At 30.6% G+C, this 20128-nt stretch overlaps 1 protein-coding gene across 3 annotated transcripts in view; it reads left to right on the forward strand.

The window, feature by feature from the left end:
- Positions 1-20128, forward strand: part of LOC107456996 (uncharacterized) — a 55862-nt gene that overhangs the window by 19024 nt on the left and 16710 nt on the right. The window contains exon 1 of one of the 3 annotated variants that reach the window (XM_043047857.3): positions 1134-1280. The exons of 1 other annotated variant lie outside the window; for it this stretch is intronic. In XM_043047857.3, coding sequence (XP_042903791.2) covers positions 1195-1280 — 86 coding nt within the window. In that variant the 5' untranslated portion in view covers positions 1134-1194. Of the gene's footprint in view, positions 1-1133; positions 1281-20128 lie in introns of those variants that run through there. One more of the 3 variants, XM_016075012.5, reaches the window with a different exon arrangement.

The following is a 20128-nucleotide window of genomic DNA, read 5'->3' on the forward strand; positions in this document are numbered from 1 at the left end:
GGTCGAATTTCTACAAAAACTTCTAAGCTGCTTTATATCGAGTATAAAATCAGGAATCCTACGTTTATATTTTTACCGTCAATATTTTTTTGTTAGATTTTGTAATTACTGTTTTATATGTTTCGTCCTTGAAGTCTAACACAGGATCATGCATATACATTGCAACGCAACTGTAGAGTGACTATTATTTTTGTGTTATATCAATCAAATCTTGTCGAATTTCATTCAATTCTGTTTAATTGTTTTGGAGATAATCGACCAAATTTGAGATAACAGAATTGAGATTTGAATAAATACCTGATAAATTGCACATTAAAATTTACACATATATGATTTAATAAGTAATTTTTCAGTATTTAATTGATATTTTAATAACTTGATATGAGTAACTGCTATTTTTATTATTTACTAAGGTATTGTTTCGGTTATTTGTAGTAAAACCTTAACAAAAACGTCCAGTAAAATGACAGTAATAATAAAATAGAAATAATTATAAAGAACTTCAAAAGAAATTATCTTCTAAAAACCTTTTTTTATAAATAAGCAAATTAAAAAAAACAAGAGTGTTAAAGGAAGTTACGCGTAAAATATTTTAAATAATAAAAAATGAAAATATATCAATTCAGAAAATGTCATTATTCCAAACTGAATTATAAAATCAGAAAACACATTTCACTTTTTTGGCTGAAAATTTATAAATTAAAGAAATTTTATTTAATGCCCCTTAATCTCAGTGTATAATTCTGCTTCAATAAGTATATAATTTGTTTCCTTTGCAAGCCGAAAACGATTAATAAGTAAACTTCGAACACAACATTTCTAATTTATTACTTTCTTTTTGAGCTATAAAATTAATAATTATATGATTACATTTATGTACTACAGAACCTACTTATTTCAAAACAGCTCGAAATAATTTTCCTCTAAGAACCGAAACAGTCCAAAATTAAATTACATTTGAATAGGATCATTAGTGAAGAAAGAAAATCACAAACAGCGGCAAGAAGTTGTTGATTTACATAGACCTTTAACCTATCGGAAGCAACCATTACCGCAGATTGGCCACTAGACAATAAACGGCCGCCCATGTCAAGTTCCCTTTCAAGCCGCAGGGAGCGTTGCAGTCAATTAGTGTACGTTAGGTGAAAGTGGGTTAGTAGGGCCTCACTCTCGGAGAAAGGTTGCACTTTAGAGATGCCACAGTTTGCCGTGGGTCACCAGGCCGAAGAGATAGGCGGCGCATTATCGATAATAGATCTGTGGACATGGATACTATTCAGGTATGTTTTGATCACGTGAAGGTATACTCCCTTGACGAATTGATTAATCGCTTCGATGACTGAAGTCGAATGCCGGCTTCGTTTCTTTTTGTGTATCAAATTGTTCGCGGGAAATTTTAAATTTGGATTTAGCTCGGAATTTTCAAAATCATTTGCAGTTTCAGACATTTTTTATTAATGATCATCGTGAAAGGGAAAATTGCTAACGTTGAATTTTTAATTCTTTCTACTCTACCGAAATTTTTTTTGTTATATGCATCTTTATAAATAACTTATCATAAAAAAATAAAACTAGTCTTATTTAATATTTTTTCATTTATTTATGTGCATAATGTTTAGTAATTTACCAAGCAAAAAAAAAATACAGTTTTATTAGACGTATCATCTAAGAACTAACTATCAAAATGGGTTAGGATAATCAGGATTTATAATTAAATTACTAAATGCTTGCTTGTTTTTTTCTACTGTTCAAATTCTGATGATTCAGCTAGCCGTTTCTATATTCTTTGTGAGAGTTCTTATCGAATTTATCGGGTTTTAAATAGAGATGTTATGCCATCGATTATTTCCAGACAAGTCTACTTTTTCAAGGTTATATATATATATATATATATATATATACATATATATATTTTCTGGACAGGCAGCATTTTAAAATGCGATAAATGCTTTAAGTATTAACTGGATAAATTGATCTAGTCATACACTATTTCTAACTTCGAAACACTTATTTTAATAGTTATATAGGTATACTGAAATGATAACTTCCTGAATTAACTAATCATTACCATTCATGCCATTAACTATGTAACTGAATGACTGCAAAGTTTCAATGATTTTTTTTTATTTGTCATTAAGGTAGTCCTTGAAATCATTTTTACATTGATAGAATGGCTGCTATTACATAAAAAAACAGGATTTTGTTAATATGAAAAAAAGGAAGAAAATAATTTATTAAAACGAAAACTCGCTAATTCATTAAACAGAAAATAAATTATGCCAAAATAAGTTAAAGTACTTGGATTGCTATCTTAAAATAATTTGCTATCTATTAATAGTCTTATTTCAGTTTATTTTGGGAGTTTTTACTTTAAAACATTTTCTTGCCTTTGAAAGTTAGTTTAAATACCAAAAATATTTTTGTTTCACTCTTTGAGAAAAGCTGAATGTAAAGTTTAATGGTAACAGAAGTCGGAATTGGCTATACTGCGTCAAACTAAGCGGCATTATGTTTTCTGAATAAGCTGATCAAACCACTTTGTAAACTAAATGTAGCGCAAAAGAAAAAAAAAAGACGGGGGAATCACTGGGATATATCTGGGTGATATAGTTTGGATCACTTCGCCCAACAAGTTGCCAACTCATACAGATACCGGCCTGTTTGAATTCGATTGAATGCTACAACCTATCATCTTTGTTTACCAAAGACATCGAAAACCAGACCCTATATTTAGAAGGGCTTTTGCGAAATCCGAGCAAATTTGGGACGGTTGCAACTTTTTTTAAAATTTTTAAATAACTATAATTACTTTTAATTAAATTATAAGCAACTATTAATTGTAGGTATTTTGCTTAAGAAATTCTTTAAAAAAAATTAAATTTTTCTATTTAAGGAATACAAAATTGAAGGAATTTCGTAATTTTCTCAGTTACGTTAATTACTCAATTTGTTAAAAAAAATTCATTGCATTGTTAACGCGGTTATACTACCATTAATTTCAATGCAACACATACTTTTTCATTTTCTTCAAGAAATTCGCTGACATTTAAATTCGCTATCACAGGAATCTTTCACTTCAGGAAAAAACATATTCCATTATGCAATTTTTCAATTACAACTAAAATTTGTCATTAATCTCTCTTACGCCTCCTGTGACCCAAGTTTTAAATAAAGGCAGAAAATTCGATTTTTGCTTAAAAATATGCAGCTTAAAAGAAAGTAAACTCATTAATGCCATATTTTCTTTTTAAATAAATAAATTTAATAATTTATTTTTAAATTTTTAATTTTATATAAAAATTATAATTTTTTATTTTTAGCTCTTTTTACACATTATGGGATGCTTTTATAGTGTGCTTCACATTTGAGTCATGAAACAAAATCCACAAAACTAAAAAAAAAAGATTTTTATGTACCGTCAAACTCCCTAAAAGGACATTTGAATCCAATTTCTTACTTTTCATATAATTTTTCAGTGTTTTCAAACATTCAGACAAACGAGAGATAAATCAATTTTATTTTTACAAAGTTAATCTCGTTGTGAAGGCCTACAAACAGAAAAACAAATCTTAAAATTATTTCCTGAGTGGCGAAATTATACAAAATGTTGTCCAATATATTGGACGCTGGTTAATCGAACCTTTAGAAGTTGTCTTTACAGCACAAATTTTGGAAAGTGTTATTATTACCTTAATCAAAATTTCGTATTCTATGTTATTCCAATTGCATTGCATCCTGATGCACTTAGACAAATATCCCTAAGCCTGGTAGCAAAGTAAATCGGCAGCACTTTAATCATAAATCCAAATTTGTCTATTAGAATTTAGAATCATATTTTAGACTTAAAGTGAATTTATTGCATAGTATGATGCATATTTATCATTTACGATGATGCATTATATACAAAATATACTTGTTTTTTGATGTACTTAAAAAATATTTTGATTTTTTTACGACTAAGTTTCAATGCAGAAATAAATGAAAGCAGTTTCACAGACAACAGCCACTTGATTATTTCATTGAAGTATCGTGTTTTGCATGCTTTTGATAGAAAATTGAAAATAAAAGATTTGTATTGAAATGTGTAAGTGATAATGTACTAAATATACTAAAAAAAATACATAGGTTTTACTGAATTTAAAACTTTCTTTTTAAGACAAACTGTGGATACTTAGTTTTGAAGTGATATAAATGTTATTGTTCCCATGTATAATGTTATAATAACTATAACATTATATATTGTATGCATATTAACATAGCATCCACCTACCATATAATATTATGAATCTGCAAAACAAAATTCCCTATTTATCCATGCTTCAATCTTTTCTTTGATTTAGTCTCGTTTTGCATCTTCTAATACAGAAACTCCGATTTAATAGATAACATTTTTTTTTAATCAAATATTTTATATCTGCTGTAATATTAGCCTGGGGCTTAAATTTTATTCCGAAACTATTTCACGATCATGTAGTATTATTTGCCAACAATAATGCACAGATTTTTTCCGACTTTTTCTAATTTTAGCTTTTTACAAAGAAAAATGAACAATTAGAAAGTTTTTGTAGGTAAACATTTATTGAAACTGCATTTTATTTTAATTAATTACATGTCTTACTATGCAAGTAAAATGACCAGTTGAGATGTTTTAGCTTGTAGTTGTTATTAATATTGCAATTTCTACTTCCTCTAAGTCATATGACTATCTTAAGTTTTTATTAAAAAGTTCATCTGCTTAAGCTTTTTTTTTAATGTATTTTTAAACGATAATATAAATATTATTTTATCGCTTTTGAAAAAGAGTGTATTTATTTATATTGAATTTTTTTTAATCAAGTGGATGAATTTATTTAACTGATTGATTTAATTAATTATTAATTCGATTCATTTATTTAGTTATTTACATTAGCATAATCAACTTCAAACACATTTTTAACACTAGAAAAACGGAACATTGCTGTATAGTGTATACCTGGCAAGTTGTCAGAAGCTGACAGTCTGGCTCTTCCCAGATTTCTTGTGTGTAGATCAATTAGACATCCAAAATCTTGAAAATATAATCATAATTTAGTTAGAAATATATTAGAGACTTGGTCATCAAGATTCTATGGTATTCGATTCAATTTGATTAACGAAAATATTTGATTAAACGGAACATATGCCTTTTCAATTACACTTTTATATTAATTTCTTAGATAATTGAGTTCTTTCTCTTTAAATAATACTTGATGACACGGGAGAAAGCTTTTTTTTTAAAAAAAATTAGACTCGGGTACCTTATACCTACTAAAGGGTACTGTATACCCAAACCTACCTGGGATTATGGGGTACCTATCAAAACAACTTAGGGTCTAGTTTGGCCTCTCCCGTCATTCTAAGCATAAGGTTCTACATATAAGTTCTTATCAGACTAACACATGATTAAGTAGGTACTTAAATTGGATCAAATTAGAAAAAGTCAGAAATACTGAATACTTTCAGTAAGTTTACTTTTGAGGCCGACTGAACTGTGTAGGGGTCATGGAACTGGCCTTACATCAGAAAGGTTCTTGGTTCGAATTCCGGGCAAGGCATGGATGCTCTTTCATTGTCAGTACCATCTGTCCTTACTGCGAGAGCAATATTGGCCTACCCGATATTGGCTCTCCTGAAAGAGTGACCAACAAACTTGCCCTATAAATGTCCTAATTGACGAAATATTAACACAGGTGGGCATTGGAAATTTAAAAAAAAAGTTTACTTTTGAATTACAGAACAATGAAAAGTGAGAGGGAACAATCTGGCATCAGCCGCCTTTATAATGCTAAAGGCGTCTTTGTTTCTGATGCATTTTATATAATCAGGGAGAGTGGGGTCAATTGTAACAGGGTACGATTGTAACAGAGCAAAAATTTCGAGTGTCGGCTTCTAGATTTGATTCCTAGGCGGCGCACCAAGTGTATTTAATAAATCTACATGTACACCCCTGCTGGCAACCATTTTTATGTACTTTTGAAAGAGTTACATCACAAAAGATATTTTCACGCTATGTAAGTACTTTTTTTGGTATTAGAATATTATATTGTAACAAAGTAATTTTGTTTAAACAAATAAAAATTATTAACCGAATATGTAAGTGGACACCTTAATTAACAAATCAATAAAAAAAATTAGTTTTGTTAATTAACTAGCATTGTTTTTAACAAATGAAGCTGAAATGGCATCTTGGCGACGATTGTAACAATAAGTAAAGGGACGATTATAACAGCTGAAAATAATCTTATGTTTACAAACCATTACTGAACTCTTTAAGAACCACCAATAGTTTCCTATATCATTTATATTATGTTGCATGTGCATTATTTTATTTGTCACCTTTCACAGCATAAATTAAAATTTTTAACCCCTCAAAGTTAAAAGTTTAACCCTTTAGGTCTCTGCTCATTCTTATTTTTACTCCTAAAATATCACTACTATTTTGATCAATAAAAAAATATATCACAGCTATGATAATATGTATAATTAACTATGTTTTAGTTGAATTTATGAACTGTTATAATTGACCCCGTAAGTGGGGACAATTGTAACAAGTGCAAGACTGTCAAAAATTGTTAATAACTAATATAATAACATTTAAAATAAGTTTTTTTTTTCTTCTAGTAGAGGATAGTCTACTTTACTCGTCTGTCAATTAATACTAATAATATATTGGATTTTTTGTTAGTTAAAAATAGTTAAGTAAAAAAATGTTACAATTGACCCCACTCTCCCCTAATAATAATTGAAATAAAATTTTTTTAATTCATTGATAGATTTTTATAAGATTCTGTATAAAATTAAATACTCTTTCTTGTTTACCATTACTGCTTATTTTAGTGGATAAATTATTTTTTGAAACAAATAGAGTCTATAAGATTTTAAAAGTGCCTGTTTTAAATAAATGATTCAAACACCATACAAAAAATTTAAATCAAACTATTAAAAATGCATTAAATAATTTTTATGGATGCTTCTTAACTGTTTTTCAACCAATTGAATTGAAAGCGTATATAATTAATAATAATATTTCATAAACTTGATAGTTAAGAAAAATTATTTGATAAAGCTCTCTTAAAACGTGATATGAAAGATCAATTTTTTTATATCCTGGTGATTGTGACCTCTATATTGATATTACAAGATTTATCCTCTTCAGGTTGCGATCATCAGAATCATAATTATTAAAAATAATTCTGAATAAATTTTATTTTTTAAAAAAGAACTATTCAATCCTATGTAATCCATTTATCAATATGCAGATAGCTAAGCTCAGGTCTCTAAGATTAATTCGAAAATTTTCCAGACATTTCGGGTGCTCTCTACATGACAGAGCATTTTATAATTCGAACGAGTTTACAAAAAAGAATTAAATGAATAAAGTTAAAAAGAAAAAAAATCCCATAATTTATTTTTCATTTTTGAATTCTTGGAGTGTGTAAATTATGTTTTTAAAATAGCTTACAAGGGAAACTAGGGAAGTGTGACTCGACAATTTTGAAATTAACTAGTGGGATGTATGCCTTATGAGGAATAATTTTAGGGGGCAACATTCGTTTCGGCCCATAGAAGGTCCTGTGAGAGATAAAAAATAATTAAATATATGGAAAAATCGGTATTTTATTACTTCAATGCAGACTATTAGTTATTGTAATTGTCTCAGACTCCAATTAATTTGTAATTAATTGGATAATTAATTACTTTCACGTACTATATAATGCATATTTATTGTTAAAATTGTTTTTGAAAATTTTATGTATCTGCAGTTTTTCAGAAAAACCTGTTAGGTTAATTTTTAAAAAAAAAATTGACATCAAATTTTTTTAATTTTTTTTTTCCAAAAAACTTTCCAAATTAATTGGAGTATGTAATTGCAAATCAATTAATTAATTAATAATTTCTGATCAATTTATTAATTAAAAAAATAATTAATTATCCAATTAATTACAAATTAATTGGATTATGAGACAATTACAATAACTAATAGTCTGCATTGAAGTAATAAAATACCGATTTTTCCATATATTTAATTATTTTTTATCTCTCACAGGACCTTCTATGGGCCGAAACGAATGTTGCCCCCTAAAATTATTCCTCATAAGGCATACATCCCACTAGTTTATTTCAAAATTGGCGAGTCACACTTCCCTAGTTTCCCTTGTTAGTATCATTCCAATTAGTTTTGAATTTACAAACTCTTCAACAGAATCGTGTGCATGTGCGTGTCATGAAATGTTCGTTTAGAGCATTTCATTTTCATTTAGTTCATTTTCATGCTTATATAATACTCAAGGTTCAATTTTATTTTATTTTATTTTATTTTATTTTATTTTATTTTATTTTATTTTATTTTATTTTATTTTATTTTATTTTATTTTATTTTATTTTATTTTATTTCATTTTATAACCTTCGTTGAACAGCCGACCCAATTTTCAGTTTACGTCTACCGATATTCAACTCCGTATCCTTGTAATTTTGAAACCAATCCAGAAGACAAGGAAACACCTGTAATAAGGATTGGGAGAAATTTACCTTCGTGGAGGACTTTTTGAGGGAACTAACCCTCATTTGCGTTGAAACCGTGAGAACTCCCATGGCTAGCCTGACAGCAAAGGGACTCTAACCCATGATTCGTCTACCACTGAAGACATTTTACGTCAGCTCTGCAGTCGGTGCTGGCCTGGTGCGGAGTTCGACCCAACCAGCCATTGCCGGGATTCAAACCCGGTTCACCTCATTGGGAGGCGAGCACTCTTTCTCCTGAGCCGCCACGGCTCCTATGGTTCAATTTAAACTAAAATGTGACTCAAATTAGCACCTTAGTTTGCGAAATATTAGGATTCAAGTTACCGATATTGTACTTGCATTTCGATCCCATCAGTGACAGAAGAATTTTAAATGGTTATTAAGTATTTAAAAATTATTAAGGGTGGGAGGGAGACATTTGTTTTTTTTTTTAACTCCTTTTTTCTCATTCTATCAAAGGTATAATTTTGGAGGGTGGTTTAGGAGAACCTCTCTCTCCCCCCCCCCAAACATACGAAATTCATAAATAATATTTAATGAGTGGAGGAAGAAAAAAAAAACTTCGCCAAACATTTTTTTTTAGTCACAAAAAATACAAGTTGCTAGAATCTTACGAAGTTTCATTTCTCTGACTTTAAAGTAAACAAAAATTTTTTAACTCGACTTGTTTTTTTTTAAATTTTTTATTTTGCCCTCAAGCGTCCCATTCCTTTTTTCCGTTCCATCATATTCTGGAAACTCTTTTCAAACAATTTTGACCTTGAAAAAAGGCAAAAATGTTTTCTGACAGAAATTAATAATTTAGAAATAAGGATCATTAAAATTGCATTGGAATGTTTTTCTGATTTGCTTAAATTTTATACATTTCAATATTTAAAAGACAGAAACAGAAATGGCAAAAGGGAGGAACGTTAACGGGACCAAAACGTCCTGCCTCGCATGTTTTTGTTCAATATTGCACTGATTTTTCTAAAATTGCAATCAGCTATAAAAGGTATCGTATTTTTCCAGAAACGTTGATTTCAACATCACGCGCAACACCGAAATCAATCAACTGATTGATATAGATTTGGTTACGGGTTCTCTAATGAATTTTTTTTTTTCGCTTACCTCTATTTTGCCAAGGATTGATTTTTTTATTATATGCTACCCCATTACCATAGAAAACAAGGAAACTTTCTGCCCCTCCTTGCTGTCCTAAGATCCTTGCTGACCGAATATTATTTTGAGATGGCCACAAACAATCAAATTCTGGCCATCACATTTTATTTTATCGAGAACTAAATTCAAATATTCTTAATATTCCTAAATGAACAGGATATTCCACGGGTATTTTATTTTATTTTATAACCGTCGTTGTGAACAATCGACCCAATTTTTTGCATTTACGACTGCTAATGTTCAACTCCATAGCCTTGTAATTTTGAACCAAACCTAGAAGACAAGGAAACTCCTGAATCAGGTATTGGGAGAAATTTGCCTTCGTGGATTACTTTTTAATTGAACTGACTGGCATTTGCGCTACAAGCAGAGGATATCCACGAAAATCTTTCCCGGTTAGCCTCAAAGCAAGGGGACTCTAACTCATAATCCGTCTACCACTGAGGATATTTTACGTCATCACTGTGTTCGGTACGAGCCGGGTGCGGAATTCGTATCGATCAGTCATCGCCGGGATTCAAACCTGGTTCACCTCATTGGAAGGCGAACGCCATATCCTCTGAGCCAACCACGCGGCTCTCCCATTTGTATTTTATTCTACCTTATAACCATCGTCGAACAGCCGACCCAATTTTGGGTTTACGACTATTTACTTTCAACTCCGCAGCCGTTTAATTTTGAACCCAAATCAGAAGACAGGGGAACTCCTGGATCAAGTATCGGGGCTTTCGTAGAGGTTTCTTTGGTGGAACTAATCCACATATGCTTTACATGGAAAAGAAAACAACGAAAACACCCATGTCATTATATCTTATGTCAGCACTGTGGTCTGTGCGACCCGGGTGTGGAATTGGTATCGACTAGCCATCGAACCCGTTTCGCTTTCATTGGCAGGCGAATGCTCTATCCCCTGATATTTTCCCATTGTCAAGAAAAACAACTTTGAGGTTCATTTTCAGCATGAAAACTGAACGGGCCAATGAACGCCGCCCACATCTCATCCATGCTCAATATATTTTTTGTGAAAACAACATGTATCGTAAAATCCAATGAAAAATTATTAATTAATTACTTATTAAATAATACTCTTTTTAACCAAATTAAAAATCGAAAATCGCCAAAAGTCTCTAATATGAGCCACGTTTAGTATCAAAATTTGAGCGTGCCCGAAGAAAAATATTCTCGAAGGTCGTGACAATCCTGTCATTGTTTTAATTTACTTAAGTGAGCGCCTTCCGTGTTGCCCCTCTTGTCACGTTATTTACGCCACTTCAGAAATCGTTGTTATTAAGAAAAAGCATATTTGAGGAAAACAAACGAAGGAGCCGTTTGATGATGCTCGCTTCTTTAGAAAGTTACGAGATTTTTTTTTCCAAATTAAAAGAAGAAGAAAAATCAAAAAAATCGTGGCAGAGATTTTTTACGAAGCGCTGTGTGATATTTAGCAAAATATTAATAAGTATGTTATTAAATTCTATAATGATAGTATGTACAAAATAATTGTAAATAGTATTCATAAAATGAAATAAGAAAGTGAAAATTAATGAAAATGAATTCACTTATGAACAATGGCGTGTGGATACCCGAGGCTAACAATTAGCTTAAAAGGCCCTTAAAACGCGTATGTCAGTACAGAAGTGACTTAGAAAAAAAAAGACAAATGTCTCAGGGGATAAGGCGTTCGCCTTCTAATGAGGTGATGAACCGGGTTCGAATCCCACCGATTGCTAGTCGATACGAATTCCGCATCCGGCTTGCACTGACCACAGTGCTGACGTAAAATATCCTCAGTGGGAGGCGGATGATGGGTTAGAGTCCCTGTGCCGTGAAACTAACCGCGGGAGGCTTTCGTGATTTTCTTCTCCATGTAACGCAAATGCGGGGTAGTTCCACCGAAAAGTCCTCCACGAAAGCAAATTTCTCCCAATACTTCATATAAAAGATCCCTTGTCTTCTAAACTAGATTCAAAATTACAAAACTACAGAGTTTAACATTAGTAGTCGTAGACCCAAATAATGGGGTCGGCTGTTCAACAATTTGTTATAAAATAAAATAAAATTCTAATTCAATATTTTAAAGAGCCGCGATGGCACAGTGGTAAGGGTACTGACCTGTCATTGTGAAGAACTGAGATTCGATTCCCAATGGTGACTTGAAGCTCACCCATCTTCAAATCGATGAGTATTAGCTTGTCAGGGAAGTAAGAGTGGGTTGTGCTCAGTGCTGACCACTTAATCTTCATGAACCCCCTGGCCCACAACGGGCTGTTGCGGGAATGCTTAACCTCACTTAAATATTTTAAACTCATATATGGTACAGAAATTCTTTTATGGTTAAAAAAAAATTCTTATTTCCAATAAATATTTTCTTAAATAAAAAGAATATTTTAATTTTAGTTATTGTATCAGTTAGAGTAGGTGTGCACAATCTTTTTGAGTGAAGGGCCACTTGCACAGCAAGTTAACTATCGAAGGACAGTATGCATATTTAGTCATGTTGGTGGCAAATATAATAATTTTTATCTTGTAATTGGTGCTCAGAACAATAAATATTTTCATCAGTAAACTTAGTAACATATTTTCCTAAAATTGAATACTTTAATTATTAAAATTCATTCAGTAAAAAAACTTAATATTTTTTATTTTTCTGAAAATATTTTTATTGTTCTGCTGATATTTTAGGAAAAGAGATGTTATAACTCTAACAAAAAAAAGTAGAATGCTCATAGAATAAATGTGTAAACAAAACTACATATATATTTTAATGAGTAATATAAATTTTAACTTTATTTAAAAAAATTTCATAATGTTTAGGCAAAAATTTAAACTTAACTACCAAAAATTTAAACTTAACAACTTACAGTACATATTAAGATTCAATATTTTGTGAAGAGAAATTACGAAGATTCTCAATTTTTACTTCACAAAGAAAAAAAAATTGTGTTTAGGAGCTCTCGCGGGCCGCACATCAACAGTCGGCGGGCCGCATGTGGCCCTCGAATGGCAGGTTGTGCACCCCTAAGTTAGAGTATTCAGAACGGTAAGAATTATAATAGTCTTAAGAATAAAGTTTTAATAATTTTATAATATCATTATTAAATTCGTTTGAAAATCATAGTATTTTCTTCATAAAATATTTTGCCTGAGTCAAATATTCCATTCAATTTTTACTTCACAGAAGAAAAAAAATTGTGTTTAGGAGCTCTCGCGGGCCGCACATCATGAGTTGCCGGACCGCATGTGGCCCTCGAATGGCAGATTGTGCACCCCTAAGTTAGAATATTCAAGACAGTAAGAATTATAGTAGTCTTAAGAATAAAGTTTTAATAATTTCAGACTATCATTATTAAATTCGTTTGAAAATCATAGCTTTTTCTTCATAAAATATTTTGCCTGAGTCAAATATTCCGTTCAATTTTTACTTCACAAAGAAAAAAAATATTGTGTTTAGGAGCTCTCGCGGGCCGCATGTGGCCCACGAATGACAGATTGTGCACCCCTAAGTTAGAATATTCAGAACATTAAGAATTATAGTAGTCTTACCCCTTTTGAAGGCCGTGGTAAGTATGCTTACCACCATGTTTTACCACTTTTAATTTAGGTTTCCATTTTTCAATAACTTCAGCTTTCTTGAAGTGAGTTTGAATAAAATTGGTAACCTTTGTCACTTTTAAAAAAAGTATAAAAGTTATAAAATACATAATTCCTTTTGAAGTTTGTAGCATTTAAGGAATTTATTTTATAAATAAAGAAAAATAAAAGTCAGTAAGTTCGTAATCAGTCATGTTAAATATATTTACCACCAAAAAAATGGCATTTTTATAAACTAAATGAGTTTCTTTTTTTTTAATATCAATTACTGTTCTTGAAACAATTTCAATTCCAAAAATACTTTAATTTACCTTTACTAGAAATAAAGGGCCCGTTAAAGGGTTAAGAATAAAGTTTTAATAATTTCATAATATCATTATTAAATTCGTTTGAAAATCATAGCTTTTTCTTCATAAAATATTTTGCCTGAGTAAAATATTCTGTTCAAAAAAATGTTTTTAATATAATCATGCAATAATAAATTTGAAAAATAATTTACAGGACAAACGTTTACAGGGCAAATCCCCTTTCTGAAGTTATTGCCCACTTTATCCTAGCGTCATAAGTTTAAGTATTGTGTAACTTTCTCCTTTTAATTTCTAAAACAAATAAAAGGACAATTTTAAGGTGTCATTCACTTAGGGGTTTTCCCTGAGGAACGAATATTCTAAAATGCAAGAAACACCCTTCCAACAGAACTGGATACAAAGTAACGTTAGAACAAAGACAGACGGACTTCCATAATCATTACGTGCTCTTCCAAGGTTTCTAGTAATTAGTAAAGAATACAGGGGCCCCGCGTGAAAGGTCAAGGGAAGAAGAAGTCTTCTGTCTTGAGGTTTTTAGGCGGGGGAAATCCAACCTGCAGCGATGGTGTTTTCATTGACAGATTTAGAGAGCAAGATTATGAAAGTTCTTTTTTTCTCCAGATAGTTTAAGTTCACTCATGCGATCAGAATACGTTGGCGCGTATTTACTTTCACTTAAAACCTTTTGTTATTGTTGTTTGTTGCAATGATAGATTAAAAAAGAGAGCTTATTGTCGGTGTAATATTGTGAAAAACAATTCATAATCGAATTTTTGTGAAATGAAATGATTATGATCAAAAAAGAAGGGAACACATATGCAATGAAAATTGAGTTTTATGATTTTGATGTTGAAAAGGATGATTTTATTTTGAATAATGTTTACTGACAAAAAGATGTTAAAATTTAAGAAGAAAACAATGCTGGTTGTTGCAGTAATAAATAAGCAAAGTTCGATAGGAAAGGTTTTTGATCTAGCTGCCGTCTTATAATGCGAGGTAGCTAGATTTTGGTATGATGTAGCATAGTGACATTTTATTTTATTTAATAACCGTCGACCCAATTTTGGGTTTAAGCTTAACCCCGTCCCGCCCCCGTAAGGGGGCATCCGGGGACACTTCGAGAGTTCGAAGTGAGCGCAACAGTTCAATTACGTCAGCAAACATATTCAAAATTTTCAAATTAGAGTTTTAACAAATAGGTAGAATATTAAATATGAAATCCAGAAAACAGTGCTACTTAGAAATAAACTAAATGCAAATAAACTAAATGCAAATAAACATTACAAAGAAAATAAACAGTAACAATCAGAAGAGATATTCGCGATCGCAACGAACTATAGGGGGCGTTGTTGTATGAGACGCTTACCTGCGATTTCCATATGAACCGTCATTCAGTTACTCTGGAGACGTCGTTAATGTAGCGTGTAGCATTGCAACGTTCCTTCTTTAATGTGGCTTATTAAATTTAAAAAAGAAAAATGCTTGATCTTCTTTCTTGTACAACCGAAAACAAGACGGTATCTCTTTTTATTAGAGAAGGAATATCCAAAACACATCGGAAAAATATTTGTACATTAACAGAAAAAAATATGTATATTCTTATAAGAGTTAAAACCTAATGCCCGAGAAATAGTATTACTAAATTTAATGATATAACATGAAAGGCCCATTTAAACTTTACATTCTATAGTTTTAAGAATCATATTAGTTCAAAAATTAAAATGAACAAAAAGTATACATAAGCCTGATAATTTTATGAAATTTAATTTTGTAAACAACGTTTTTTGACAACAATTTTTATCAAAAAATTTCAAGTTTCAATAAAAATCATTATTTAGAAACTAAGAAACGTAAAATAAAGAATGCTGACGAAACAAAAACAAAAACAAAAAACAATTCTTTTTTGTCGCCATTTTTAGTGCTACGAATATTCGTCTTTGGGATTTGCCAAAAACAAAACAAGATGCAATTTTATTTTTTCAGGAGGGAAATATTTGACCGAAAAAACGAAAATGTACCAATTCCCACAACATAAAACTTTATCTTGGCAAACGTACGTTTTGGAAATGTTATTTCATTTGGAATCTTATTCATCAGAGTTCATATGGCGATATGATTGTTTTGAATCTATGCTAAACTCTATATCGGCTCATTTTCCACCGAAATCCAATTAACTATTTTGATTTTAAATAAAGTGTTTTATTTTATGAACTGTCGCAAAAATTTTAAGTGTAGATTGGCGGCACTTAAAAACCGCCAAATCTGTAGCGGCGGTGGCGTTAATACATCGTAAGTACCGAATTTTTATTCCATACTTTTCTGAATCATATTATTTCAAACATTGGAATATACAAGAAGTATACATAAACACATAATGTTATACCATTTAATTTTTCAATAGTATTTTGAGAACAATTTTTATCAAAAAATTATAAACTAAAAAACGGAAAATAAAGAATTCTTAGGATAAAAAAAACGATTTTAAGAATTATTAACATTGAAATAAAAACTTTCATATTGTTTCTTTTTTTATTATTCTCATAGTTCTTAATTAGACGTAAAAAACCATTCTGTAGAGAACCATCATCAAATGAAAAAAAAATATTTACAAGCAAATTTTTTATTGTAAAAATCATTGCACTTACCTGATTTATGATTCCCGGAGAATTCCAAAATGATAAGCTCCTTGTTTGAAAACTTTATTCTCAAATAATAGATACATAGTTTATACCTTCATTACTTTTAGATAACATACTACACAGCAAAATTTTATAATTGATATGAATTTGAATATGTAGCTAAAAACAGAATAGCTGAATTCTAGTTTAACTTATTCTTTCAAAATTAAAAAAAACTTACCAAGAAAACGATTTAAATTAATTAAGAATCAGCACAAATGGCACTATTTCAAGTAACTTGGATAATTTTTTATTGTTGTTTTCCGAATTATATGGATACAGAAATATATACTATTCTATAACGAAGAAGAATATGCTATAACTATTACAATTCTGTATGTTCTGAATTCGTATTTATTCACTGGAATGACGAAAGCAATGTTGTCTTCACTTTAATTCGTAATGAATTGAAGACAGAAGAAATGCATTTTACCTTAATACACACATCTGTAACAGTATCCGAAATCGGAAGTCATCAGTTGCAAGTTTGTTGATAATAGAAATTAAAAATTATTGAGGAATTTTTCTTCAAATGTTTGGCGTGTTCTGTTCCTGAAAGATTTACTAATATTCTGGAGATTTTTTTCAAGTTCTTCGGCCTTTTCCTTAGGGAAATTTTGTTTCTTATTTGCTGCTAAAAAATGGCGTCTGATTCAGTCAATGACTTTGATGGAACTAAATGAAAACGTGATAAATTAATGTCCGATATTTACAGGCTCCCGCTAGACGGCGTACTCGAGCGTTGCGATCGCGAATTGATGTCGCATCTTCAGTAGGGGTTGCATCTATACATAATAATAAACGCGGCTGTGTGTGTGTGTGTGTCTGTAATCACAATATATCGCCCCAGAAGCCTCGCCCGGGCACGAAACTCGGCCCATAATTGTGTTTTGACATAATGAAGAAGTATTTTTTTTCTTTTTCAAAAATTTTGATTAGTTATTTAGTTATCAGTCATTTTGTAAGTCTATGCTTTTCGTCTGCTTTTTCGTCTTCAAAGAGCCATATTCAAAAAACTATTAAAAAATGCATATACTTTTCCCCACTCTTATAAATGTATGCTAATGCGAACCTCACAATTGAAATATTAATTTTCGACAACTTAAACCAATAATATACGAAGGAATTAATAATTTAATTGTAAAGTTCGCATTAGTTTACATTTATTAAAGTGGAGAAAAGTTTAACTTTTGTATTAAAAATGTGGCAACATATTCGATACGTAAATAGAACGCTTCGCTTTGATATATTTGTCGCTGTTCATAATTGTTATAATAAGTTTTTCTTCTTCTTTCCACGCTCTATTTTTTTTTCTTAAGCGAAGACGATAATTTTTATAGCGATATTGTAGTACTTTGTACAACTAAAAATTTTTTTCACAACACTTTAAAAATATTTACTTTATTTTCTTTATATATACAGAGAACAGTCGGCAAAGAATTCGATTAGGTTGAAAAACATTACGCTAAAAAGGAACGAATTCCAAAAGAAAAAATAAACAACTTAAAGAATAAAAATGTTGATGCCAGCCAATTTTTTGAAAGTTAACTTAGAAATAACAAACCAAACGATGTTAACAAAATGACGTAGAAAGCGCAACTAGATCAAAATCATACAAGCACAACTAGATCAAATTATAATACCTGAGTGCTTGACGTAACAGATATAGAAATAGAATTTTATACCATAAAAAATTATATAGAAATAGAAATTGATACCATAAAAAGTTTATTCGTTTTCGTGTTCTTTTCATGTATTTAGCATTTTAGTTCTTTTTTTCCTTAAGCGTTGCAGCTATATAATTTCAAACATCCTCAAGAGCTATAACACATCTGCAGCAGAACTGGATATGAAGACAAAATTGCTGGACAGGAACACTTTAATTGTCCACTAATCTTCAGATTTCCTGCCATGTTTTAAAAAACTTTATTTGTGAAAACCTTCAGCGTGGCGGACAGCTGGCCGCCTTAGGCGGCTAGTAGTTAATAAAGGGAAACGATTTCACATGGAAAATATAGGATGTTCGTAACTCAGAATTTAAGGCTATTAATGTTCAACTCAGTAGCCTTGTAATTTTGAACCCAATCCAGAAGACAAGGAAACTCCTGGATCAACTATTGGGAGAAATTTTCCTTCGTGGAGGACATTTTGATGAAACTATCCTGCATTTGCGTTTCATGTAAAGGAAGACCACGAGTTCCTCCCACGGTTAGCAAGGAGACTCTAACCCATGATCCGTCTACCACTGAGGATATTTCACGTCAGCACTGTGGTCGGTGTTATCCGGATGCGGACCGTATCGACTGGGATTCGAACCCAGCTCGCCTTATTGGAAGGCGAACACTCTACCCCTTGAGCCATCGAGACTCTCATCTTTTAATTTAATTTTATTTTATATCCGTCGTTGAACAGCCGACCCAATGTTTACGACTACTACTGCTCAACTCCGTAGCCTTGTAATTTTGAACCAATCCAGAAGACAAGGAATCTCCCAGATCAGTACCCCCAGAGGTATTGATTTGTTATGAAAACATGGAGGACTTTGCGACTCGACAGAGTTAACGTGCATCAGTCACCATTTACTACACGGGGAGTCTTTAGCCGGCGGGGATCGAGCCCATGAACTCATGGACATGGGCCCAGTGCCCTACCAACCAGGCTATCCCGGCCCTCATCTTTCAATTGTAATATACTAGTACTGCAATTACTAAAATGTACCTATAATATTACGGTCACCTCTAAATTTTAACCGTAATACCATTATCAACCGCAATACCTTTGTCATCTATAAAATATAATCTTAATATTATTGTCAACTTTGAAATATACTCATAATACCATTTTTAAATTATTTTGATAATACTAGATTCATGTCTAAAATGAACTCATAATACCAATTTCTATTTTTTCCGTCAAATAATAGAATTTTAAAGTAATGGAGGACATTGAAAAGATATAATCTAAAATTCAAAAAATTATTATAACATTCAGAAAATTAAATTTTGGTTTTATTAGCTGTGGGTCCTTATTAACTTTGACAATTTCTTTCAATAGAGTGAAGAATCAATCTTTACACCAAAAATTGTAATTAACACATTTTAGAATAATTATTAAATAATAAGAATAAAAATTAATAAATAATTTTGAAGAATATAAAAAAAAAAATTTGAAATCTTTAAAATGCTTCCAATTATGTATTAAAATATTATATATTAATCGTATATTATTTTCTTTTGGCACAATGCATTTAATGAGATAAAAATTTATTAATTCAACCCCAACGAAACAATAATGCCTCACATTATTTAAGCATATAAATAAAAACTCCATTAATCAAGCATAATTTGCTTGATAAATTTCCTTTTCAGCATTTTTATTTCTTTTTTCATGCATTTTTACGTTAAACAGGCATATTATTTTAATATTATATCTCAAATTAATGAATTACTTCAGAAATCTTTACTGATTTCAAGTTTTTAATCAGATTTACCTCAAGTAATGACGCCAACTTGTAGAACTCGATTACGCATTTATATTTGTAGAGAATGCTGTGGGCTTGAACAATGAGAGAATTAAAGAGAATTTCTAGTTCTTTAATTTGTTAAGTCAAAATTATTATTATTATAATTATTTTGATTAAATAGATATATAGAGATTTTTCTTATTGTTTTCCTCCATTTTCTTTTAGTGATGTTTAAAAACGTTGACAAATGATAGAAAACCCGTTATTAATGATTCATGTACCTTTTATTATTTATGTGTAATGCTAGAGGGAATGTTTGATTTCAAGACTAATGTCTTTTGTGTATGTATAATAGTATCTTTTTACGTTGTTTTGAATAGAAAAA

Source organism: Parasteatoda tepidariorum, chromosome 10 (genome assembly GCF_982258835.1).
Source record: "Parasteatoda tepidariorum strain Cologne lab strain chromosome 10, Ptep-v5.0, whole genome shotgun sequence".
NCBI classification, from domain to species: Eukaryota; Metazoa; Arthropoda; class Arachnida; order Araneae; family Theridiidae; genus Parasteatoda; species Parasteatoda tepidariorum.